At 46.8% G+C, this 25,105-nt stretch overlaps 1 protein-coding gene across 2 annotated transcripts; it reads left to right on the top strand.

The window, feature by feature from the left end:
* The first annotated feature begins 2,203 nt into the window (after positions 1-2,203).
* On the top strand, positions 2,204-22,935 carry ARPC1B (actin related protein 2/3 complex subunit 1B). 2 transcript variants are annotated; one of them, XM_033167312.1, is made up of 10 exons: positions 2,204-2,317; positions 11,835-11,909; positions 13,998-14,102; positions 14,332-14,554; positions 15,901-16,008; positions 16,206-16,412; positions 17,562-17,637; positions 18,434-18,630; positions 19,655-19,745; positions 22,463-22,935. In XM_033167312.1, exons 2-10 carry the CDS (start codon positions 11,846-11,848, stop codon positions 22,499-22,501), a joined length of 1,110 nt encoding a protein of 369 aa, XP_033023203.1. In that variant the 5' UTR covers positions 2,204-2,317; positions 11,835-11,845; the 3' UTR covers positions 22,502-22,935. The 2 variants fall into 2 exon arrangements, with proteins under 2 accessions (XP_033023203.1, XP_033023202.1); XM_033167311.1 differs by lacking the exon at positions 2,204-2,317 and adding an exon at positions 4,557-4,810.
* The last annotated feature ends 2,170 nt before the right edge of the window (positions 22,936-25,105 follow it).

Below are 25,105 nucleotides of genomic sequence, written 5' to 3'. Positions count from 1 at the left end.
TCCAAATGTTCTCTGTGTAATTCCTGTGTACATATAATCCAGTGGAAGAGATTCAGATTGGCATTAACTATGTGACATGAAACGCATAACGGTCTCTTGTTTTTCCCATCTTTCAAAATAGCAACAGGGGTGGGTGGAGTGCAGGGAGATAGCACAGAGGAAGGGGGTCTAAAAAATCATGCCCCAGTCTGCCTTCCCAATTCAGCTCCCATCACCCCAAGCTGGCATGGCCAATCGCCAGGGATGTAAGGAGCTGGACCCAATGTTGGGAAAGAGCGATTAGTTTATAGTGTAATAATATGGCCTAGATAGTGCTGTGCCATGAAACCTCTACCTACTTATCTCCATAAGTTAGTTACATCACTCTTGAGTACTTTTGGTTTACATTTGAGCTGTGCAGGGTTGAAAACCCTGCAGTGCACATTCACTTTGCTCAGTGATAGAGCATCTTCTCTGCATTGCAAAAGGCCCCAGTTCAGTCCTTGGCATCTCCAAGTAAGGGTTGGGAGAAAACTCTTGAAATTCTGGAGAGCTGCTAGTAGCGTTGACCGTACTGAGCTAGATTGATCTGATGTTGTAGAAGGCAGATTCCTATATTCTTAACGACACAGCTAATCATCTCTACAGTTGAAGGGGCTGTGTGCAAACCGCCTTCTGGTGGGCCGCCTCTACTTATGGGCCTTGGAGCAGTAGTGCTCCAAGTAGATGGTGGTTGCCCTTTTAATTTCCCACAATACCTAGTGTAGCACCGCTCTGGGGCATTGGGGGATCTGGTCCCTAGCCCTGACAAAAAACAAGAGAAGCAGCAGCTTCTCTTTTGACTCTCTTCACACAGCAGAGCTGATGAAAAGACTGGAGGAATGGAAACAGGTTGGAGAAGCCATGGAGTTTCCCAGTTCAGCATAGCTGCTTAAAGTAAAGGTGCAATCTCCATATGGTGAACTGCCAATCATATAATAGTGAACTCGGGTGCTGAGTTATGATGGCTACATGGCTAAAACAGCTACTGAGAAAGAAGATGGGGAGGTATCAACATGCTTGGGTTTGCAAAAATAAAAAATATATATATTTAAAGGGGTGCAAAAAACCCTAAAGCAGTAGAAAACATCCTAAAGCTATTCCAAACTGTCTCAACAGAAGTCAGATGTCCAAATCAGGGGAAGTAGTAGTGCTGCACTATTCTGCCTGGAGCAGATCACACCTTGAGTCCTGTGTCCAGTTCTGGTTGCCACAATTTTTAAGAAAGATATTGACAAGCTGGAATGTGTGCAGAGGAGGGCAACCCAGATGATCAAGGGTCTGGAAACCAAGTCTTGGGAGGAACGGATGAGGGAGTTGGGCATGTTTAGCCTTGAAAAGGGAAGACTGAGAGGAGATACAATAGCCATCTTCAGATATTTCAAGGGCTGGTCACACGGGAGATGGAGCAAGCTTGTTTTCTCCTGTTCTGGAGGGTGGGACTCGAACCAATGGCTTCAAGTTACAAAAAATGGGGTTCCAACTAAACATCAGGAAGAACTTTCTGACGGTAAGAGCTGTTCGACATTGGAATGGACTCCCTCGGGAGGTGGTGGGCTCTCCTTCCTTTGAGGTTTTTAAGCAGAGGTTGGGTAGCCATCTATCATGGATGCTAAAGCTGAGATTCCTGCATTGCAGGGGGGGTTGGACTAGAGCAGGCTTCCTCAACCTCAGCCCTCCAGATCTTTTTGGCCTACAACTCATGATCCCTAGCTAGCAGGACCAGTGGTCAGGGATGATGGGAATTGTAGTCTCAAAACATCTGGAGGGCCGAGGTTGAGGAAGCCTGGACTAGAGGACCCTTGTGGTCTTCTCCAACCCTACAATTCTGTGCACCATTTTATAAACTTCTACTCTGTCTTCTTACTTTTCTTTTCTCACGATGAAAATGCCCTAAATGCTGTACAACTCATCATAGCAAAGTCGCTCCATGCCCTCGATCGTTTTGGGTGCCCCTTTCTTAAGCTTTTTCCCAACTCTGGCAAAGGGGATTACTACAACGCTACTAATTGCCTAAGATCCCTGCAGTTTTTTGTGAGGCTCCGAATCTGAGTATATTATGTGCTTGTCACATAGCCTAGAGCTGTGTCAAAGTTTAGCAACTGCAGCAGTTTCCGCTTGTTCAATGGTTTTAACTGTGGACTAGGGAGTGGTGGTTTGGGGTGGGGGGAGGAGGTGGGCAGGTCCTGCCTATTGGCCAACTCAAAGGAGGAAGTGAACAGCAGCAGCTGGCAGGGTGGAGAGAGTAATTGCCCTGCAGAGAAGACCTTTGGCGTTTATTTTGCTAGTTTACGGGGAGGTGAGTTTGCATGAAACAGTACAAGGAATGTAACTTCTGTTGGTAGCTGAGTGCTTGCTTTCAAATTAATGCTTTAAGTAGCTTGGCCTTCCTGTGTGTTTTACTGTGTTGCATGAATTGGACTTCCTGCCTGGTAAATGGTGGTTATAGGGCAGGGGTAGGCAACCTAAGGCCCGGGGGCTGGATGCAGCCCAATCGCCTTCTAAATCCAGCCCACGGATGGTCTCCAGGAATCAGCGTGTTTTTACATGAGCAGAATGTGTGCTTTTATTTAAAATGCATCTCTGTGTTATTTGTGGGGCATAGGAATTTGTTCATCCCCCCCAAAAAAATATAGTCCAGCCCCCCACAAGGTCTGAGGGGCAGTGGACCGGCCCATGGCTGAAAAAGGTTGCTGACCCCTGTTATAGGGGCTGCAGTCTTGGGTAAAACTGCAGAGAGAAATGGAATTTGTGCGAATAAGCATCAGAGAAAATTTGTGGTGGCGGAGGAGGGCTGGGAGGGGGGGGGGGTTGCCCCATTTGTCGTATTGATCACAAAACATTCTGTGGTTCAGTTGTCTTTTTAAATGGCTTGGGTGACGGAATCGGAGGGGATCCTCATCAAATTTGCAGATGACACCAAGCTGGGAAGGGTCACTCAAGCTGCAGAGGACAGAACCGGGTTTCAAGATGACCTTAAACAGATTGGAGAACGGGGCCCAAACTAACAAAATGAATTTCCATAGGGACACATGTACTGCACTTAGGCAGGAAGAACCAGCTGCGCAAATATAAGATTGGAGGGGGGGGGAACCTGGCTTGCCAGTAGTACATGTGGAAAGGACCTAGGGATCTTAGTGGACCACCAGTTTAGCATGAGCCAACGGTGTGATGCAGGGGTTTGGACTACTAGATGACCCCTGTGGTCTTCTCCGACTCTACAATCCTATGATTCTATCTAAAGAATAGAACATGTTCATACAGCTCTCTTTTTGATGGTGTCTTCCAGAAGTGGGAATCTTTCTCAGCCTGAAACCCACACTTCCTTCTGGGCAACGTGCCAGTGGTGGGTGGGACCTAAGACAAAGGTGGGCACACAGACGGCTAGTTTCTTGTCATAATTAAAAGATACATTCCAGTTGGGCATATATACTCAAGGAGGGTGTGAGGCAGGGACAATGGACAGGGTGTCCTGGGGTGTCTCTCAAAGGCTACATAGAGATGTCTAGGGGGCCCCCATTTGGCTCCCGGACCTAACATTCCCCACCTCTCTGAAGGGCTTATCCAGTCCGCAGTGGGCTGTAATTATTTTTCCCATTCAGAGGATACCAATTATTTCTAAATTTGCATCCATACACCTATAAATTAGCACATGCACATTTTGTACAAAACTGTGTCTCCATTTCAGGGGGATGTGTACCAAGTGTTGTGTAAGCCTAGTCGGTGCTGTTGGGTTGCTGCTACGCAGAACATCACCTGAGATAAAACTTGTTTGGGGAATCTGGGCAGGAGGACTGGCCTGATCAAAAACATTTAGTAGTTGCTGTAGGGAATAGATTCCAGAGCGAGTGCGATTCACATCTAAGAAGCAGGCTAGATATCTGAGCCACGTGTACACCACTTCCCAAACCAGTGGGTAGGAGGGCAGAGTAAATGTGCAGAGTAAATGGGCACATTTAAAGTACGCAGAATGTACACAGTACATTGCATATTTAAATCACACACTTTCTGTGCTTGCGGAAGACATTCGACAAGCCTACCCAGATGTTTAGAAAGTCTGTATGTGTTTCAATTCATTTTGCTCTATTGCAGTTTTAACTTTCCGCGTTATGCAATTATTGATTGCAGCGACCATTTTACGGCTTCGTATTTATTTTTTTGTAACGTGCTTTGAGGTTTTATGCAAACCTCTCTCCACCCCACCCCCACCCCACGGCCCAACAAATCCCGGGAACTCTAGTTTGCCTCCTGCGCTGAGCTACAATTCCCAGCACCCATTGAACTACAATTCCTGGTAATTCTCCGGTGGAAACCGTGTGCTTTCAGCTGTAGGCGTGTGGACTCTTCAGAGAGCTTAAAGGAAGAGAAAGCCCAAACCATGCTTTCCTTCTGTCTCAGGCAAAACTTTGGATTTATTTTTCGCCAAGTCTGAGCTTTGGGCCTGCGGGCTTTTTCTCCTCTCGTCTCTGGAAGGGAAAAGGCACATTTCTCTCTCTCTCTCTCTCTCCCTCCCCCTCCTTTTTCTTCGCTCTCTGCAGGGCCCCCACACCCACGCAAGGAAGTGGCGGCCACATTTTCTCCTTCCCACCCCCTTCCCTCTCGAGCGGAGGAGAAAAGGGGAAGTCGGAGAGAGCAGAGAAGAAGGAGGAGGAGAGAAAGAAGCGCGGCTGCCGGTTCGCGTCGACGGCTCAGAGTCCGTGAACCAGGCTGCCGGCCGGCCGGGACCTCCTTTTCCCGGAGCCAGGAGAGGCGAGGCTGCTTTGCGCCCTGTTCGCCTTCGGGTGCCGTCGAGGTAAGTGGCTCCCTCGAGATGCCCACATGACGCGGCGGCGGCGGCTCCTTCTTCTTCTTCGACGGAGGGAGCTGCTGCTTCTGGCGGTGCTCCAGGCCGCCCTGGCCCCGCTTCCCCGACTCCCTTCTCTCGGCGCCACAGGCGCTGCTGACAGGATATTTTTGCGCCCCAGGCGAGGCTGCTTTGCGCCCCAGGCGAGGCAAACTCCTTCCACCCTCTCCCGCCTCATTTATTATTATTACTGTTATTGGCTGACTTCAATTTTCAAAAGCAGATGCCTTGCAGAAACGGCAGAAGTCAAAATACGAAGCAAGGGCAAAATGTTCTAAGAACAAATCTGTAAGAAAACTGTTCCCCTCAAAGGTCCCCAGCTGCGCCCCTCGGAGGGAGAGCTGCGCCCTAGCGGGAGAACTTTTTATTAAACTCGGCGGCGGTGGTGTTTTTTTCCCCTTTGCTTCTTCCTGAAATCAAAGCTTCTTTTCGCGCAGCAAAGAGGAAGCAGTTGCGCTCCCCCTACCAATCTCCCCATTTCCAGTTTTCCTTTTTTTATATATATAAAAAAGTTAGTTTCTAGCATATTTTCAGAACCTGAGATATGAGGCAAAATGCTGCTCTCATTTGCGGGGAGAAATTAGCCTGCTCCTCATTTTCCTTATTTTACTTGAGTCTTCCCTCTGAAAAAGAAAAGTCTTGTGAATGCCCACGAGAAAGACCTGTAGTCCAAGGACTGGTTTTTGTGTGTGTGTGTCGGGTGCCTTTTGACATCTGCTTTGCACGTAGGTTTCTTCTCCTTCCCCATCATCTCCAGATGGGGCTGATAAATATTTCCTGTATTTAATCCTGGAGAGCTGCTACCAGTCAGTGCAGACAATACTAGGAAACCTGGGGAAACTCAGATACTGGGGAAACCCAGCCAGATGGGTGGGGTATAAATATTAAATAATAATAATAATTATGGGAGGGAACAATGGTCTGACTTAGGATAAAGCAGCTTCCTGTGTTTTAAAACAATCCTGTTTAAATTACAGGTAGGTAGCCGTGTTGGTCTGCCATAGTCAAAACAAAATAAAATAAAAAAAATCCTTCCAGTAGCACCTTAGAGACCAACTAAGTTTGTTCTTGGTATGAGCTTTCGTGTGCATGCACACGAAAGCTCATACCAAGAACAAACTTAGTTGGTCTCTAAGGTGCTACTGGAAGGAATTTTTTAATCCTGTTTAAGGTTGCTTTGAATTGGGATTAGAAGTCAGGCTCAGTTTTTCTCTGAGAGGCATTATTACATTTCTAAGCAAGGACTGATGTGTTTCAGCTGCGGCTGGGCCACTTCCTCAACATGCAAGGTACTTTTTAAAGAAAAAAATAATAATGTGTGTGTTCAGCACTGTGGGTTTAAAAAATAAAAAGGAAGGAGTAGCTCAGCAGAAAGCTATGTGGCACTTTAAAGACAAAATTTTAGCGGTGGCAGAGGCCCATGTCATCAAAGCCATCAAATGTAATGTAATTCATGTATTGCAGTTGATTTTAGTCTACAGAAGTAGCCCCCACCCTGGCAAAAAAAGGAAAAAAAAAAGTTAGGGTTGTACCCAGCTAAGCCCTACTCAGAGTAGACCTGTTGAAATGAATGAGGCATGTCCATTAATTTTGGTAGGTCTACTGGCTATGGCAAGCCTTTAAGATGCCATGAGATTCTTTTGTTTTAATATTTGCAGTTGCTTGCTGGGTGCATGCTATAACTTTAAAAGCATATTCAAAAGACATTCTTTCCTTCAGAGAATTCTGGGCTCTGTAGTTTGCTAAGGAGTTGCTGGGAATTGTAACTCTGCAGGGTAAACTACAGTGCCCAGAATTCTTTGCAGGAAGGAATGCATTTCGAACGTGCTTTAGAAGTATCTAGTGTGTACACAGCCTAACGGAGAATAAGGATCTGGGATTTGCACATTAGAGCATTTCATACAACAACAACAACAACAATTTATTTATACCCCGCCCATCTGGCTGGTTTCCCCAGCCACTCTGAGCGGCTTCCAACAGAATGTTAAAATACAATAATCTATTAAACATTAAAAGCTCCCCTAAACAGGGCTGCTTTCAGATGTCTTCTAAAAGTCTGGTAGTTGTTTTCCTCTTTGACATCTGGTGGGAGGGTGTTCCACAGGGCGGGTGCCACTACCGAGAAGGCCCTCTGCCTGGTTCCCTGTAACTTGGCTTCTCGCAGCGAGGAAACTGCCAGAAGGCCCTCAGCACTGGACCTCAGTGTCCGGGCAGAACGATGGGGGTGGAGACGCTCCTTCAGGTATACTGGACCGAGGCTGTGTAAGGCTTTAAAGGTCAGCACCAACACTTTGAATTGTACAATGTCACAAGCTCTATGAAGGGTTCGTTTTAAGGGAAGTCAACCCAACTGGGGTGCCGATTTTGAGGGGTGTAGAAGACTGGGCTGTCATAGGGGTCAGGGTGTTGTATCCTCTAGACCAGAACTTTCCATACTTTCTGTGTTGGTGACACATTTTTTAGACATGCATCATTTCGCGACAAAGTCATTCAGTTTTACTAGCAAACCGGAGGCTAAACGGAGCCCTTTCCAGCCCCGGGAAGAGCGTGGGGAGCGTTTGTGCGACATACCTACAAACTGCAGCCGAACACACTTAACATGTCGTGACACACAGTTTGGAAAGCTCTGCTCTAGATGTTGAACTACAACTCCCATCAACCTTGGCTATTGACCATGCTGGCTAGGAGAGATTGGAGTTGGGAGTCCAACATTATACAAGGCAGCACTTGGGTACACTAGGCCCAACTATTCGCTCCTATCCTGATGTACAACCAGCTCATCTTCACTTGGAATGTGTGGCCGGCGTAGCTTTTTCATGCTTTCTTTTTAAAAATTAGTTATGGGGAAATGCTTGGCATGGGTGCCCATGTGCAAGTTCTGTTCTCAGTGCCAACACATTTGAGTGCTTTTGTAGTGAACAAGCTCAGTAGGGGAAAACTAGATGCTGACTCGACTCTATCACAAGCACAGATGTGGCTAAAAATAGCATGTATGCTGGAATAAAAAAAGGCAAAAAGTGATTAATTTTCATGCTTCGGGGCAAAAAAAAAAAAAAAGGCTACAGGAGACATTTTTCCCTCTAGGGGGCACTCTGGCCCAATTGGGTTCTGCTTTCAGAGAAGACCCAAGGTTGCACAAATTTCTGATAGGTGAGGTATGCTGTTTCTTTCGGCATTAAAGTTGGCAGTGCTCTATTAAACCAAAAGTGGAGAACATTACTGCCCTCCAGAGAAGATCTATCTATCTATCTATCTATCTATCTATCTATCTATCTATCTATCTATCTGAGTCAGTTATTGATCTGGGTATTTCTCTCTCAACTGGAAAGAGATGGGTCCACCAGAACTGTGACTCATGGAGAGGCCCAGTGGGAGTCTCCTAGAGGGCAGTCAGTTATGTTGCCAGTCTTAATCTGATGATCATAGAATTGTAGAGTTGGAAAGGGACCCTTGGTTCAACCCCCCCAGCAATGCAGGAATCTCAACCGAAGCATCCATGACAGATGGCCATCCAACCTCTGCTTAGAAACCTTCCAAGGAAGGTAAGAGAATTACTTGCCCCCAGTGGAGGCTGGTTGGAAGATAAGCAACTCATGCTTTTTTGGCTGACGCTGGGGAAACTCAGCCAGCTTGCAGCTCCCTGCCCCCTACAGCTACTAACACCCAGCCAAGCCCGTCTCGATCTCCAGCAACTCATGTAGAGATACGATGGGGGAGACTTCTCTGAGGGTGGATCATTCTGCTGGGGACCTTGTGCTCTACTGCTGAGCCACAGCCCTTTCCTGTTTATTGGATGTGATGGCTGAGGCTGATGGGAGTTGGAATCCTTTCCTAAAAATCTGCTCTCCACCTACGTACACAAACAAGCCTCCAGGATTGGGTAGGGTGGAGATTTCATCATATTTTGTACCCTATACATTTTGTTGTCTGGAAGCTATGATGACTTCACTGCCTGGAAGATATTGGTCATAATTCCCACTGGAGACAGACAAACCATGCCTGTATAAAGTTGTGTAAAGATCATTCCTTGGTTTTTCCCCCAGAAGTGGTTACTGCTCTTGTCACCGTTTTGTGTAGAGGAGAACTTCTGGGCACAGTTTTACAGTCTCCTATAGATGAAGGAGAGCAATTGAGACTTTTTTTTTTTTTTTGTAAAAAAGCTATTTTTATGAAATACTGAGAAATAATCAAACAATATACAGAAGTCAGGATCAAATACTAAGCATTTTTTTAAACATAGAAACAGAAGAAGAAACTTTGAATTCTCTATCAGCTTTAAAAACTCATGCAAAACTCTTACTCCACTGGCGATTTATTAAAGGGTCTTTGCAATATTTGCTTAATTTACAAACATGCAAGCTTGAGCCCAGGTGGAGGTGGAACAACAAAGCTCACAGCTGAGTTCAGGTGTGAGGAGGCCTTTGGCCAGCTGCCCTCTAGTGGGCTCACCTGGCAAGGACAGGCAGGAAGGCACACCTGAAAGACACCAACCACACTTGGCTCTGCCAGCAGCAGCCTCTGGTGATTTCACCTGATTGGAATGTGTCATTGAACTGTGGAAAAATCCCTCTTGCTTGCCCAGAGGAAAGATGTGTGTGTGTGCGTGTGTGCATGTCTGGCCACATCGACTTTTGCCACACTCGCCAGTGGCCTGCACTTCCTGGAACATCCACAAGCAGGGATTGGCTAATACACCAATTTCAGTTTCTTGCTTTCCCAATCTTCATTTCTCCACATTTCCATACCAGTCTGTGCTGCTGCTGCTTCTTCTTCTTCTTCTTCTTCTTCTTCTTCTTCTTCTTCTTCTTCTTCTTCTTCTTCTTCTTCTTCCTTTAAAAAAGCGCTCATGAAAATTCACCAGCATTTTAGTCCATTTCCTCTCCCCAAAATCTGCATTTTTGCGAAGCAATTTCCCCTAATACAACACATTTTTGTATACAGGTAGGTAGCCATGTTGGTCTGCCATAGTCAAAACAAAATAAAATAAAAAAATCCTTCCACTGGCACCTTAGAGACCAACTGAGTTCGTTCTTGGTATGAGCTTTCGTGTGCATGCACACTTCTTCAGATACATGAAGAAGTGTGCATGCACACGAAAGCTCATACCAAGAACTAACTTAGTTGGTCTCTAAGGTGCCAGTGGAAGGAATTTTTTATCTTATTTTGTTTTGACATTTTTGTATGATACTGTCACCCATTATGTACATTAACTGTATGCGTTTTTGTAGACATTGCTTGGATGTGCATTGCAAACATTTGGAGAGGTGTGAATTTCGAAGGAAGGGCGGTGTTTCAGTTCATCTGTTGTTTTGGAAAGTGTGAATTAGTGAAGGTTGTCTATAAATATGGACTGCAGGCAAATTCTCCCCCATCCCTTCCCACGAGGGCTGATGAAGGAGCTTAAGACTCCTTTCCTAGAGTCTTCCACAACCTTTCCATGAACTACCTGGTTGGAGCTTACTCCATGCCTCTGGCCGCAGTCAGAGAACCTCTTGCTAGAGCAAAGCAAGCATGAACAGAACCCAGCCAAAGAGCCCAGACCCTGTGTTACGCTGCTTACAGAATTGTCTCTTATGATTCCACTTTTGATTCTTCCTGTCGGGTCTGTTTCTAGCCTTATATGGCATTTGTCAAATTTCTCTTCGTCAAGATGCAACTGTTTCCTCTTTCCGCCTTCCTTCTCTAATTATACACACACGCTAATGATTCTCGCGGGCGGAAGTCGTTCTGAGCAGGACGACGCGGGCTGTAATCCTACATGTACTTCACTGGGCCGTAAGATGGCGAGGGTTTACTTCTGAGTAAACATGCGTACAAGTGCGCTGTCGGTGCAATCGGCGAGAGGCAGCCTTTCACAAGGCTGGAGGGTAGGACTCGAATCCATGGCTTCAAGTTACAAGAAAGGAGATTCCGGCCGAACACCAGGGAGAACTTTCTGATAGTAACAGCTGTTCAGCAGTGGAATGGTGTCCCTTGGGAGGTGGTGGACTCTTGTTCCTTTGAGGTTTTTAAGCAGGAGTTGATGGCCATCTGTCAGGGATGCTTTTGCTGAGATTCCTGCATTGCAGGGGGTTGGACTGGATGACCTTCGGGGTCCCTTCCAGCTCTACAATTCTATGATTCTACAACCTTCCACCTCCCTTGCTCTTGCCTGTGGTGGGCTGCGTCTGATGAAAGCTGTAGTCCAAAACATCTGGAGAGCAGCAGGTTAGGCAAGGCTGATGCTAGACCGTAGCTGCTCCTGCCAGTATGGATTATTTAAAACAATCGCCAAAGAAAATGAATAGCTGTCCTTGATTGCCCTAATGGCCAGTCTGACTTGGTCAAGCAGTGGGAACTGGCTGAGTGAAAGTTAAGAGCTGACGTCAAGGGAGCCCCTTCAAATTTGTTCTTTCTTTCAAGCCAGCTTCCTGTTTTGAAAGGTTATCAGAACCGCCTTGTTCCCTTTCAATAGTCGTTCTGAGCCAAAGGCCGCTGGGTGTAAGACGAAGGGTACCAGGCTGCCTGGATTTAAGCAGGATGGACTCAGGAACATACAGTAGTGGGAAATTTTGGTCCATGCGATTAAAGTGTACTTAAGTCCACTTGTCACTAGGAATGAAAGGAAATTTCCATTTCTCATTTTTCCATTCTTAAATTCAGTTCTTGACATATATACAGCAAGATGCCATTTTATTTTTTTTAATCGTCATGAAAACTCATCAGCAGTTTGGTCCAAATTCCTCCTAGTAAACAGGCAGACCTACCTCACAGGGTTGTTGTTGGGGCGGGTAAAGAATAGGGATGATAGAGTGGAGAACATTTATGTTGCCTTATGTTCTTGGAGGAAGGGCGGGATAAGAAATAATACATTTACAGCGCAACCTGTTATAAGCTTTGAGCTCAAAAGGACTTATACAAGACTTGCAGCCAACCTTAACTTTTTTGAAATACGTTACTTGAGAAAAATGAACTGGGTTTTTTTTCTGTACAGGTTGAGAAGCCATGGCTTATCAGAGTTTCCTGCTGGAGCCCATCAGCTGTCATGCCTGGAACAAGGACAGAACCCGTAAGCCCTTTCCTTTTGTATTATGACTGTTTAATTTTAGTAATCGCTTTCCACACAAGCATCTCAAGGCAACACATTGTAAAAACAGCAAAAAACCAGAAGCACTGAAACCAGGAAAAATATGTTGAAAACAACACAAAACGGGTACCCATGGCAGAGACCCATTCATCCAGCTGGAAAAACCCATCAGAACAAAATGTCCCCAGTTGTTTCCAGAACATCCTTTAACTGCTGACCACGCTGGTTGAGGCTGCTGGTTGTTGAGGGTCCCAACAGCTGGTGGAGGACCACCGGGTCTACACCCTGCTGCTGCAGGGGGAGCGAGTGTTAATAATTATAGAAACAACAACAACAACAATTTATTATTTATACCCTGCCCATCTGACTGGGTTTCCCCACCCACTCTGGGTGGCTCCCAACATAATATTAAAAACACGATGAAACATCAAACATTAAAAGCTTCCCTAAACAGGGTTGCCTTCAGATGTCTTCTAAAAGTCAGATAGTTGTTTATTTCCTTGACATCTGATGGGAGGGCGCTCCACAGGGCGTGCGCCACCCCCGAGAAGGCCCTCTGCCTGGTTCCCTGTAACTTTGCTTCTTGTAGTGAGGGAACTGCCAGAAGGCCCTCGGAGCTGGACCTCAGTGTCCGGGCTGAATGATGGGGGTGGAGACGCTCCTTCAGGTATACTGGGCCGAGGCTGTTTTAAAGGTCAGCACCAACACTTTGAATTGTGCTTGGAAACATACTGGGAACCAATGTAGGCCTTTCAGGACCGGTGTTATGTGGTCTCAGCGGCCGCTCCCAGTCACCAGTCCAGCTGTCGCATTCTGGATTACAGTGGTGCCCCGCTAGATGAATGCCTCGCTAGATGAAAAACTCGCTAGACGAACGGCATTCGCTAGCGGAAGGCTGCCCCGCAAGACGAAAATGTCAATGGGACTGCCTCGCAAGACGAAAAAAAAATTATTATTTTTGGCGCAAAAACCTCCGCACTGCATTGCTGCTTCGCTAGACGAAAAATTCGCTCTACGAAGACACTCGTAGAACAAATTATTTTTGTCTAGCGGGGCACCACTGTAGTTGTAGTTTCCGGGTCACCTTCAAAGGTAGCCCCACGTAGACCGTGTTGCAGTAGTCCAAGTGGGAGATAACCAGAGCATGCACCACTCTGGCAAGACAGTCCGCGGGCAGGTGGGGTCTCATCCTGTGTACCAGATGGAGCTGGAAGACAGCTGCCCTGGACACACAATTGACATGCTAACTGGGGACTACCTGGATTGCTGGTCCTTGCAGCAAATCTAGTCCTTGGTTGGGAGCAGCTGCAAGAGAAGAGAATGTGAGCGATTGCCCATGGCATGACTAGATGTGGGAGGGGTGGGGGAGGCAGAGAGAGAATGCAGCCATTGTTTGTGGGTCAGCATAATGCCCTGGCGGATTGCGGCCAGCAGGACTTCCTGCTCCCCAGTTGTAGGGTTTTGAAAGAACTGTTGCGATTTGCATGGTTGTCCCCAGGAATATAAACATAACAACACTTGAAGCATATTTAAACCACATGGCTTCCCCCTAGAGATTCCCGGGAACCGCAGCTTAACCTTTCCTGAGACACAATTCCCAGCACCTTTAACAAATGACAGTTCCCACAATTCTTTTTTTTTGGGGGGGGGGAAGAAACCATGTGCTTTAAATGTGTGGTGTGTTACACAGCCTCTCCTTTCCAGAGAAGGGGAGGTGGGAAGAGAAAAGAGGCTCTTGGGTACTTGGGAAGAGGCTGTAGAGCGCCCAAGTGAAGATGTTACTCTCTACCTTTTCCTAAGGCTAGTTCACATGAACAGATGCATCCCTTGAAATCATGGCCCATTTGCAAATCAAAACCACATGTTTTGTAGCAGCGCCAGGAGCTAAATAACTTTGGAAGAGCTGGGAGGGACCTAAGAGCTCAGAGCAACAGTCCTTCCTGACCATTTGTGACTGGTGTCCTGGGCACACCCCCAAAACTCCCAAATGTGCCCTCAGCCTCCGAAAGCTTGGCAGAACTCCAAATACGCAAGATGTGCGCAAACTCTTCCCTGCCTTCTGTTCCGCAGAACTTGCCATCTGTCCCAACAACCACGAAGTTCACATCTACAAGAAAGACGGGACAAAGTGGAGCAAAGTCCATGAGCTGAAGGAGCACAACGGGCAGGTGACAGGTGAGGACGTTTCGATTCCTCTTCTGGTGTGAGAAACGTCACACACACAACTTTTCTAAAGAGCCACAACCCCTGTAAGGCTATTATGCCTGACATTACCTAACTGTGCCGTTGCCTTTTTTAAAAAACAAAACAAAACACTGTTTATTTGTTGATTTATCCGCCGTTAAATTCGGCAGCCCTTGCAATCGAGGCCTGACAGTTCTGGCCCTCTCGGTATCCTTTGCAGGCATTGACTGGGCCCCCGACAGCAACCGCATAGTGACCTGCGGCACAGACCGCAACGCTTACGTGTGGACCCTGAAGGGCAACGTGTGGAAGCCGACGCTGGTCATTCTGCGAATCAACCGCGCTGCTCGTTGTGTGAAGTGGTCTCCCAAAGAGAACAAGTTTGCGGTCGGCAGCGGCTCGAGGCTCATCTCCATCTGCTATTTTGAGCAAGAGAATGATTGGTGAGTCTCGGCGAGGAGGAGGAGGAAGAATAGAATCATAGAATTGTAGAGTTAGGAGGGAGAAGAAGAAGAAGAAGAGTTTGGATTTGATATCCCGCTTTTCACTACCCGAAGGAGTCTCAAAGCGGTTAACAATCACCTTTCCCTTCCTCCCCCACAACAAACACTCTGTGAGATGAGTGGGGCTGAGAGACTTCAAAGAAGTGTGACTAGCCCAAGGTCACCCAGCAGCTGCATGTGGAGGAGTGGAGACGCGAACCCGGTTCCCCAGATTACGAGTCCAAGCTCACCTGCAAGGGAGGAATCTCAATCCATTATAATTGGATTTATACATGGAATTTGGTGGTCCTGACCCAGTTGAGCTTTGCCTACGTTGGACCCCTTCCTGCACTGAGCTTGAACTTGTGCCTCAGCTGCTGCTTCACTTATTTTTGTTTTCGCTGACTAACTATATGCAAAATTATATGGATTTTAAAAAATATAAATATATGACCTTCACATGTGAATGTATCACATGTTGTACATACCTGCTGGTTACTTTAGGCAACTTGGGGTGTATAAGCGCATAATTATATATTTATTTTAATGTGCAAAAGATTATATGTACAATAGCGCTTGTCGCAGGTGAGGATTGTTTTCAGCACACTCGGTAGGAAAACAGCCTGCTTCTCATTGAGATCAAGGTGAGAGATGGGAACGGGGGGAAATACTGGCAGATATTTGCAAGTCATACTGGCAACGTCACTATTTTCAGAAAATCCCATCCTTAGTAGCTTAGGCTAAGCAAACACAGGTCTTCCTCTCTGCTCCTCCTGCTCTGGCATGCTTTATCCTTTCAACACATAATTTACGGGTGAAGCAGAGATTCCCCTAACACATACAAAATGATTTGCAAGCATAGGCTTTCATTTATTACGGAAATTAAAAGTCTTAAAATACCGATAAAGACGCCCTTTTGCAGTTACCAAACTGAAAAGGCCCCCTGAAAACACTTCTACATACAGGCATCACCAGCAGCCACAGATTTACACAATTGGGAAACAACCCATTTTAGCATCTTAACTAAAAGCAGATTGAAGCAGCAAGGGTTTCAAGGCCCGTTTAAAACTCGATTCAGTGAGTCACCAGGTAAGTATGCCTTGTAGGAGAGAGTTCCAAAAGCACAGCACCACCCTGAGAAAAAGGCTCCATCTCTAGTGCCCGCAAGTCTAATTAGTTTTGATTGAGGGAGGTTGTGTGTGTCAGTCCTTTAGATTAATTTACTAGTGCAAGGGATGTCTGGGCCAAAAGAAAGGCTTGCTTGCTATGATTCCTGTATTGTCCCTCATATTTGCCGTCTCTCCTAGGTGGGTTTGTAAACATATCAAGAAGCCCATTCGATCGACAATCCTTAGCCTTGACTGGCACCCTAACAACGTTCTCTTGGCGGCTGGATCCTGCGATTTCAAATGCAGGTGAGGCTCATATGCTGGATTGCATCCACGTCTGACTTCAGGATGTGTTTGCGGCGGGGGTGGGGGTGGGGTGGGGAGGCCTGTTGGACAGTCTCCCTTCCAGGCCTTGACCGGATCTGCTCCTTGTCTAGCTTCGATGGACCCTCCAGTAACATGGTTTCTCCCTCCTTCCTGCCTCTCCTCTCCCTGCCCTGTAGGATTTTCTCTGCTTACATCAAAGAAGTTGAGGAGCGGCCCTCGCCGACCCCCTGGGGATCCAAGATGCCGTTTGGAGAGCTCATGTTTGAGTCGGGCAGCAGTTGCGGCTGGGTCCACAGCATCTGCTTCTCCGGGAGTGGCAGCCGCGTGGCCTGGGTGAGCCACGACAGCACCATCTGCCTTGCGGATGCCAACAAGAAGATGGCGTAAGTTGGACTGTTGGGCAGGGATTCAGAGTTTCCCATGAGCTGGCGTGGCCCAGGTGGCTGCAGGGACTTTGCTTCCTTGGGATCAGTTGATCCGGAGTCTGGGCAGATCTGCTCCATGTTGGTTCAGCCCCTGTGTGTAAACCCACACGACTTCCCACAAAGGATTCTGGGCGCTGTAGCTTACTAAGCGTGCTGGGAATGGTAGCTCCACATCCAAATAACCTCATTGTACTAGCCATTAGCCATGACAAATCTGAGTCAAAAACAAATACATGTAAAGTCTCTATTTAGATCTCTGCATCTCCCTTATAGCTCAACGCTATATTGTCCAGTGTCTTCTTTCTGATCTTTTCAGCTGCCAAAAGAGAAAGAAAATGGTGACTTCATGAGTCACTGAAATGTTTACATTGCTAAGAAGCAGTAGAACCTTTTCTGCCGGGGAGAGACATCTTTTCTGTATGGGCAGTAGAGTGAGAAATCACCTCCTGGGTCCAGTGTATAGTGGGCAAAATGGGAATGGTAGCTGTGGGAGGGGGGAAACTCCCAGGAGTCTTTGGGTGAAGTCATGCACATTGAATGCGCCTTAAATTAGTGGTGTGGATCTGCCCCCGGTGAAAACGGGGTGCTTCAAAGCAAGGCGGAGGTTCAGGGTGCAGGTAGGACCCTGGACAGCTCCGTAGAGAGCTCAAACAGTGGTTGAGAAAAGCTCAAACGTTGCTTCAGCCACAGACTGTCCATCAGCGTGGTTCCCTCTTCCTCTAGGGAGAGAAGTCTCTTCAGTTAGAGGGTCCTTCGTCTGCTTCAGCAGTCATTGACTCCAATGGATTGAGGGAAACATTGCTCCGCTGGGGTTGCTGGGCTGTCGTCCTCTGAGTAAGAGGAGTGCAGCTTGGCCTGTTCAGGTTGGAGAGGTGTTGACAGAACAATTGCCTCTTACGCCAGAACTTCTTGTTTAGTAGGCACGCCAGGGGCTGGCTCCAAGGTCAATTTCCTCTTCTATCCCTCCTCCAAACCCACAGCCTCATCTCCCAACGATAGGGAGTGGGAACCCAGGGCACGGGCTGAATTTTATGGTAGGCCCAGCCAGTAAGGGGCTGTAAAGCAGCTAATCTGTGCTGACCACACTTGCCTTGTCCTTCCCTTCAGCGTGGCCTGCCTGTCCACGGAAACTCTTCCTCTCCTGGCCGTGACGTTCATCACTGAGAACAGCCTGGTGGCCGCGGTAAGTCACGCACTATAACTCTTTCCAAGGGTTTGTTTTCCCAGTGAAGATTAGGGCCCCATTCCAACGTGGAGCAATGCTATGTTGTATATGTCCTTCCTGGACTGTGTCATTACAGTCTGCAAGTGGGCAATTGCATTCTTAACAACTAGTGCTTTTTTTCTTTAAACAAAATGTTTAGGGGTACTTTCATTTTCCAACTCATATTGAAATACTGCCCCTCAATGAGCCCAAACTTAGATTCACAAAATGTTTAGGGGTATGCATACCCCCAGAAAAAAGCACTGCTTACAGCCCTCTTTAAAAACACACAGGCGCATCCACTAATCTTTGTAGTGACAGCATCATGACCTCTAGTGGTGCAGTTGGGTAATTTTAGACTCTGGACTTCAGTTCTCTTAACGCTGCCACCCTGGCCTCTAGATGGTAATAATGTTTGTTAACTTCAAAATATTGTCTGCGATGCTCGGTGCATTCGGAACCCCTCATACTCATTCTGCAGATTTCACATCTGTTTATCCTGGGGCTCAATTTCCTTCCCTGTCTTCTTTTACTCCCCCTTGCGGTGTTATCCAGACTGTAAGCCCCTTGGGGCCAGGGACTCGCTCTGTTCTGTTCCTTGCAAAGTGGCACGTACATAAGATAATCTCATAACCATCATACATTTTTATTAGCGGCCTACCTTACAGGGCGGTTGTGGGAGGAATATTGAGAGCGTTTTGGACCCTTGGGAGTGGACGTTGATGATGAAACGCCTCAGAGGCCCTGACCTCTGCTTGCCTCCCCCCCCCCCCAGGGCCACGACTGCTATCCGATGCTGTTCACCTACGAGGAGCAGCAGGGCACGCTGAGTTTCGGGGGGAAGCTGGACATCCCCAAGCAGGGCGCCCAGCGTGGCCTAACGGCTCGCGAGCGCTTCCAGAACCTAGATAAGAAAGCCAGTTCTGAGACCAACAATGCCACTCTGGACACCCTCCACAAGAACAGCATCAGGTAAGTTCCTCCGTGGGCTCTGCCCCTCCGCAAATTAAACAAGATAACGTTGCAGAACCGCAGCTGCAGGCATGCAAGACCAGATCCAGCCTGATCCAAGGGACCTGCCAGCAGCTCCAGGGAAAAGACTGCCACAGCTCCCCTGTGCTGAGATGTTGGAAAGTCGTGACCAGTTAAATGACACTGGGATACATGGACTGGCTGGGTATAAGGCAGCACCGTACATTCAGTGGAAGGGTCAGCCTTCCCCAGTTCTTGTCAAGATCCTCTCTGAATCCACCAGGCCAGGGGCGGATCTGCTATGAAACCAATGAAGCTCAAACTTCAGGGCCCCTCATCCTGGAGCCACATGTAGGTCAACTAAACCAAATTTGAGTCGCACATCTCCAGTTGATTAATGTTTTGTTGTATACGTTTCAACAACCCCAAAGTTTGGGAGTCCGTAGCGCAGGTGTTGTAAAGGTGTGGTGATCTGTTGTGGAACAGCCCCATTCAAGAAGGTAACGGTGACTACCTAGACCTTGTTGCTGGTTGCACAGGGGGCCCCATAACTCTTTGAGCTTCAGAGCCCAAAAAAATGTAGGTCCACCACTGCCACTAGACATAAACTGCTGGAATCCTGGGAGGGCAAAGGTTGGGTAGATTGCGTGTTTGGGAGGCAGGCAATCTACCTGCTCTAGATGGAGTCCAGAAGGAGCAAGTGCGTGTACTGGAGGTGCTCCAAATACAGGTGAAACTCGAAAAATTAGAATATCGTGGAAAAGTCCGTTTATGTAAGCAATTGTTTTCATTAGCCACTGGAGTTTAATATATGAGATAGACTCATGACATGCTAAGCGAGATATGTCAAGCCTTTGTTTGTTATCATTGTGATTATTATGGCGTACAGCTGATGAAAACCCCCAAGCTGAAATTGTTAATTTGGTTGGCAGTTGTCCTCTGTAGTCCAGTACAATTTCCCCTCTGCTTTGAGCAGTACTAGTTTGGCAGTTAATGCCCACAGTTGTCTTGTCTTCCCTTTCAGCCAAATATCTGTGATTGCTGGTGGGAAAGGCAGCTGCTCCAAGTTCTGCACCACAGGAATGGACGGAGGCATGAGCCTATGGGACATCAAAGTAAGCAAAAAAGAGGCTGAGAGGCGGGGAAGATGCAGCTTTTGCCCTAATAGACCAGCCGTCGCACCATTTGCATTTAGTATGTGAAGATGCTCATTAAGGAGTTGTGCCAGAGGAAGACTTTGGATGGTCACTCTCCCTGCAAAAAGCACCACCTCCTTATGGCAAGGATGGGAAATTGTTTCTTAAGCCTGAGGGGCCACATTCCCTTCTGGGTAACCTTCTCAGGAAGGTTGTTTCTTCCTGCTCTGGATGGTAGGACTTGAACCGATGTCGTCAAGGAGTTTCCAACTAAACGTCAGGAACAGGGTTCAGCAAACTTTTTCAGCAGGGGGCCGGTCCACCGTCCCTCAGACCTTGTCGTGGGCCGGACTATATTTTTTTTGTGGGGGGTGAACGAATTCCTATGTCCCACAAATAACCCTGAGATTCATTTTAAATAAAAGCACACATTCTACTCATGTAAAAACACCAGGCAGGCCCCACAAATAACCCAGAGATGCATTTTAAATAAAAGGACACATGTAAAAACACACTGGTTCCCAGACTGTCTGCGGGCCGGATTGAGAAGGCGATTGGGCTGCATCCGGCCCCCAGGCCTTAGTTTGCTTACCCATGGTCAGGAATAACTTTCTGAGAGTAAGAGATGCTTGACAGTGGAACAGGCTCCCTCTACTTCCTTGGGACTTTTTAAGCAGAGGTTGGATAGCCACCTGTCATGGATGCTTGGGTTGAAATTCCTGCATTGCAGAAGGTTGGACTGGATGACCTTTGGGGCTTGGGGAGAAAGTCTCAAGGTCCACAAAGGGCTGCATTCAGCTCCTGCACCTGAGGTTTCCCACCCCTGCTCTCTGGAAACAGTCCTTAAGAGGTTTCATTAAATGGACCTGTGCCCAACTCTTTAACTTCCTTTGGGATTGCTTCTTTTTAAATTTGGCAAAGTCTTTAATACTCTTCCTACAATCTGAAGCCATGAGACAAGCACAGTGTGTGCTCCCATTGCAACATGATATATCACGCCTGGGATCAAGCTATTATTTTCGGCACGTCCCCAGGGCTTGAATACACCCTGTAGGATTTGTCTCCACTGCAAGCTGCTAAGGTTGCCAGGTTTCAGCTTTTGGCCTGGCCTTGCATTAGTCAGAGGGAAGCAGCTGGTTTGGGGGGTCATGAAAAGGCACCAAATTGTTTCAGTTGTTACTGCTGGCATTTGTACTGTCAAGCGTGTGGGATTTTCTGCATCTGGGGTCGCTGGGTTGCCCCCCAATGTTAGTCCTGCTTCAAGCAGACTCCTTGAAACGGGCATGACTGTTACTGCTCCATTAATTTCAGTGGGTCTACTCTGAGGCCCTACCTGCGCTATAAAGCAGTATCGTACCACTTTTAACACAGTCTTCCTGCTCTTGGAACTGTTCCCCTTGTGTCTGATGACCCTTTGCCCACTGCATTGGGCGTCCAATCCCCGGGACCCCTGACCAAAACTCTGGACAGCTGTTATCCTTCAGCATAACAGTGAAAAACATGGCCCACCTTGGGATAAGGCAGCTTCCAACGTTCCAAGTTTAAAACTAAGAGAAATTAATATTTGGGACAAAATCAACAGTTGCCGTTTTTGAATTCTGGATATTATTGTTGTTGTTAATTTGCCCTTTATTCGTAGATCTCAGGGCGGTTCACAACATAAACATACAAGATATAAAAAAAAAAAACCAATAATCCCCCCTCCCACAACATATTAAAAAGGGCATCAGATATCAGCAAGCCAAAGGCCTGGTTGAAGAGGGTTGTTTTCACCTGAGGCCTAAAGGTTTATAATGAAGGCCTGTCAGTATCCAGCTTGTCTGTATCCTTCTTGAACTGTGGTGCCCAGAACTGGAATACTGTGTCCAGTTATGGGCACCACAGTTCAAGAAGGATACTGACAAGCTGGAACGTGTCCAGAGGAGGGCAACCAAAATGGTCAAAGGCCTGGAAACGATGCCTTATGAGGAACGGCTTAGGGAGCTGGGTATGTTTAGCCTGGAGAAGAGAAGGTTAAGGGGTGATATGATAGCCATGTTCAAATATATAAAAGGATGTCATACAGAGGAGGGTGAAAGGTTGTTTTCTGCTGCTCCAGAGAAGCGGACACGGGGCAATGGATTCAAACTACAAGAAAGAAGATTCCACCTAAACATTAGGAAGAACTTCCTGACAGTAAGAGCTGTTCGGCAGTGGAATTTGCTACCAAGGAGTGTGGTGGAGTCTCCTTCTTTGGAGGTCTTCTTTAAGCGGAGGCTTGACAGCCATCTGTCAGGAATGCTTTGATGGTGTTTCCTGCTTGGCAGGGGGTTGGACTGGATGGCCCTTGTGGTCTCTTCCAACTCTAGGATTCTAAGGCGCCAGGCAAGCTTCCCTGGGGAGAGCATTCCTTCCACAGGCGGGGAGCCACTGCAGAGAAGGCCCCTTCTCTTGTTGCCAAATCTCTCATGGAGGGGGGCACACAAAGAAAGGCCTCAGAGGCTCGGTTTATATGGAGAGAGGCAGTCCTTGAGGTATTGCAGTCTTGAGCAATACCTTGTGAATATTTTCCATTCACAAGAATAGCCCTAGAGCAGGCGTTTCAGTGGTTCTGTTTGGCCCACTTCTGGGTGTTTTGAGAATCCTTCAACGACTTTTAAGTTTTTCCTCAGCCAGAATGCCATTTTTCTTCTGACATACCTGCGTTTTCATTTCAGAGCTTGGAGTCTGCTATGAAGGACCTGCGGATCAAGTAAGAAAGGACTGCTGAAGAATTATTCATCTCGGCAGCGCTTCCGTCTCACTGGAGTCTGGGGTGGGCAGGGCAGAAGACCCCCGAACTACCAGCTTTTGCTTCCTTACCCGATGCAACCTGCTTCATTCCTGCAATCCCGCATACCTAAGATGACAATCCCACCAGCTACAAATTGGGCAGTTTTTCAGGGTCGCGTGCACCAGTGGAAAACAGGTTGATAACTGTTAACATTGCTCAATAAAGAGATGCTGGTCACAGTTAGCATAGCAAAACTTCCATCTCCCCCTCTCCTACTACCACCAGGAGAGACCATCAACACAACCCTAACCATGTCCGCTCAAAAGTAAATCCTATTGAATGGTTATTTTATTTTTAGCAATGATTTCCACCAGTTTTCTGGGGACAGACATTAAACTAACCAGCCTGCAATTTCCAGGATTGTCTCTGGATCCCCCTTTTTAAAAATTGTGTTTTACATTTACAGTGGTACCTTGGGTTAAGAACTTAATTCATTCTGGAGGTCGGTTCTAAACCTGAAACTGTTCTCCCCCCCCCCAAGTATTTTTATTGATTTTTTATCATATACATATATAATATAAACATTACACATTGTTCCATAACTTGACTTCCAATTTTCCTTCTGCTGTCTTCTTTAAATAAAACATTTATTTTTTGCATTGTCCTTACTTCACTCCCTTTCTCCTTCATTTTCCATACTTTCACCATTTAATTTAGTATTATACTTTTCTAAATAGTTTTTCTTACTCACAACTTCCTTATAGTCTCCTCTAGTTTTACTCATGCTACAAGGTCTATCTCAATAATTCAATATTCAACAAATCTTTTCAATATAATCCAAAAAAATCCCCATTCTTTTTCAATAGTTTCATTGCCCAGTTGTCTAATCTTCCCTGTTAACCTAGCAATTTCCACATACTCCATTATTTTTGCTGCCATTGCTCCACTGTTGGGATTTGTTGTTGCTTCCAAAGTTGTGCCAACAACAATCTTGCCCCCGTCGTGGCATATAAAAATAATTTTTGGTCCGTTTTCTTGACATCCTCCCCTACCATTCCTAACAAAAATGCCTCTGGTTTTTTTTAACGTGTATTTAAAGATTTTCTTTAGTTCTTATCTGTTCTTAACCTGAGGTACCACTTTAGCTAATGGGGCCTCCCGCTGCCGCACGATTTCTGTTCTCGTCCTGAAGCAAAGTTCTTAACCTGAGGTACTATTTCTCGGTTAGTGGAGTCTGTAACCTGAAGCGTCTCTAACGCGAGGTACCACTGTACTGCTTTCCAGTCCTCATGTATGGAGGTTGAGCTGAAGGACAAATTGCGTATTTTTGTTAGCTCAGCAATTTCGCATTTGAATTTTTTGAGAACTCTTGGGTGGCTGCCATCCGAACCTCACTTATTTCTCTTCCCCCCCCCCCCAACCAGGCGTTGGGCCTATAATATTATCTCTCACTGCCACTATCTGCCCTTGTTCCCCAAGCACTGGGATCTGCCTCATCTGTTCTGTTGTGAAGACAAATGCAAATAATTCATCCAGCTTCGCTGCAATCTACTTCTCTTCCTTGTCATGCCTTCGACTCCCTTGTCATCCAAAGGTGCAGCTGCTTCCCGCTATGAATATAGTTAAAGAACTACTTGTTGCTGGTCTTAAGTGTTTTTAAGAGGGCTAGTATGGTGCCGCTGACTTCATCTCAAATACTAGTCCTACTCAAGAGTAGACCCATTGAAATTGGACTCAACAGGTCCAATAATTTCACTGGGTTTACTTCCAAGTAGAACAACCCCATCTCTTTCCTGGGGTAGTTTTCTGTCTGCAGATATGTTTTTATGGAGAGGGTTTCTCAGAACTAGACCACCACCAGTTTGAAGCAGTGCAGATCCAATTCGAATAGACTAGGCAATCAGTGGGGGACAGAATTGGCTCCTTTGTTCCCACCATTCCCAGCGTGCATGAGCCACAGTAGTTTCTGCAGGCCCATGTCCTGCCTCACTGAAGGCTTTGGAACTCATTCCTCAGCGCCAGTAGGGCGGGCCAGCCACAGTTGCTTCTACAGAAGACAAGGCACAGAAGGCATTTTACGATAATTTAAACTTTATTCAGCCAAATATACAAGTTTTGCTTCCAATTTGCATCTGTTCCAACATGTTGCACAATCAAGAAAAGAGTTTTCTGGTTTTGCAGGGATGTGTTTTGTTTTTGCACTTAAAAAGTCACTATCACGTTTCAGAGGAGAAGGGAAGAAATTAAGGATGGCTTCTTTAAAAAAAAAATGGGGAGAGAAGAGGGTAGAAAGTGGAAATAAAAAGACCAGAACAGCCACAGGGTCCAGATCCAAATGTGTTTTTATTTCATTGCTGCTCCACATTCCAACCCCGTGAGCCGTTTTTCAGATGCGTGCCTATTGCAAACACGCACCTGTGCCAGCATTTTGGATTTGCGCCTGCATGCCAAGACTACCGACCCCACTCCCCTCTCTTGAGGCTGTTGCGGCCTCGCTGAAGCCGTATCTTCCCCCGCCCCCTCCACTATCGCTCCAGCTTTTTCCTGCACCCCTGGGTAGGTAATCTCGAATTTGAAAGACAGCAAA

Source organism: Lacerta agilis, chromosome 13 (genome assembly GCF_009819535.1).
Source record: "Lacerta agilis isolate rLacAgi1 chromosome 13, rLacAgi1.pri, whole genome shotgun sequence".
NCBI lineage: Eukaryota > Metazoa > Chordata > Lepidosauria > Squamata > Lacertidae > Lacerta > Lacerta agilis.
Note: the sequence above shows the minus strand (reverse complement) of the source record. Positions and strands in the feature narration are given on the sequence as shown.

Bases quoted from the DNA above. Each gene is read 5' to 3' on its own strand.
- ARPC1B (XM_033167312.1), top strand. From the start codon at position 11,846: ATGGCTTATCAGAGTTTCCTGCTGGAGCCCATCAGCTGTCATGCCTGG. The intron at 16,009-16,205 runs GTGAGGCTCATA...CCTGCCCTGTAG, and splicing joins TCCTGCGATTTCAAATGCAG to GATTTTCTCTGCTTACATCA. The intron at 17,638-18,433 runs GTAAGTCACGCA...CCCCCCCCCCAG, and splicing joins AGAACAGCCTGGTGGCCGCG to GGCCACGACTGCTATCCGAT.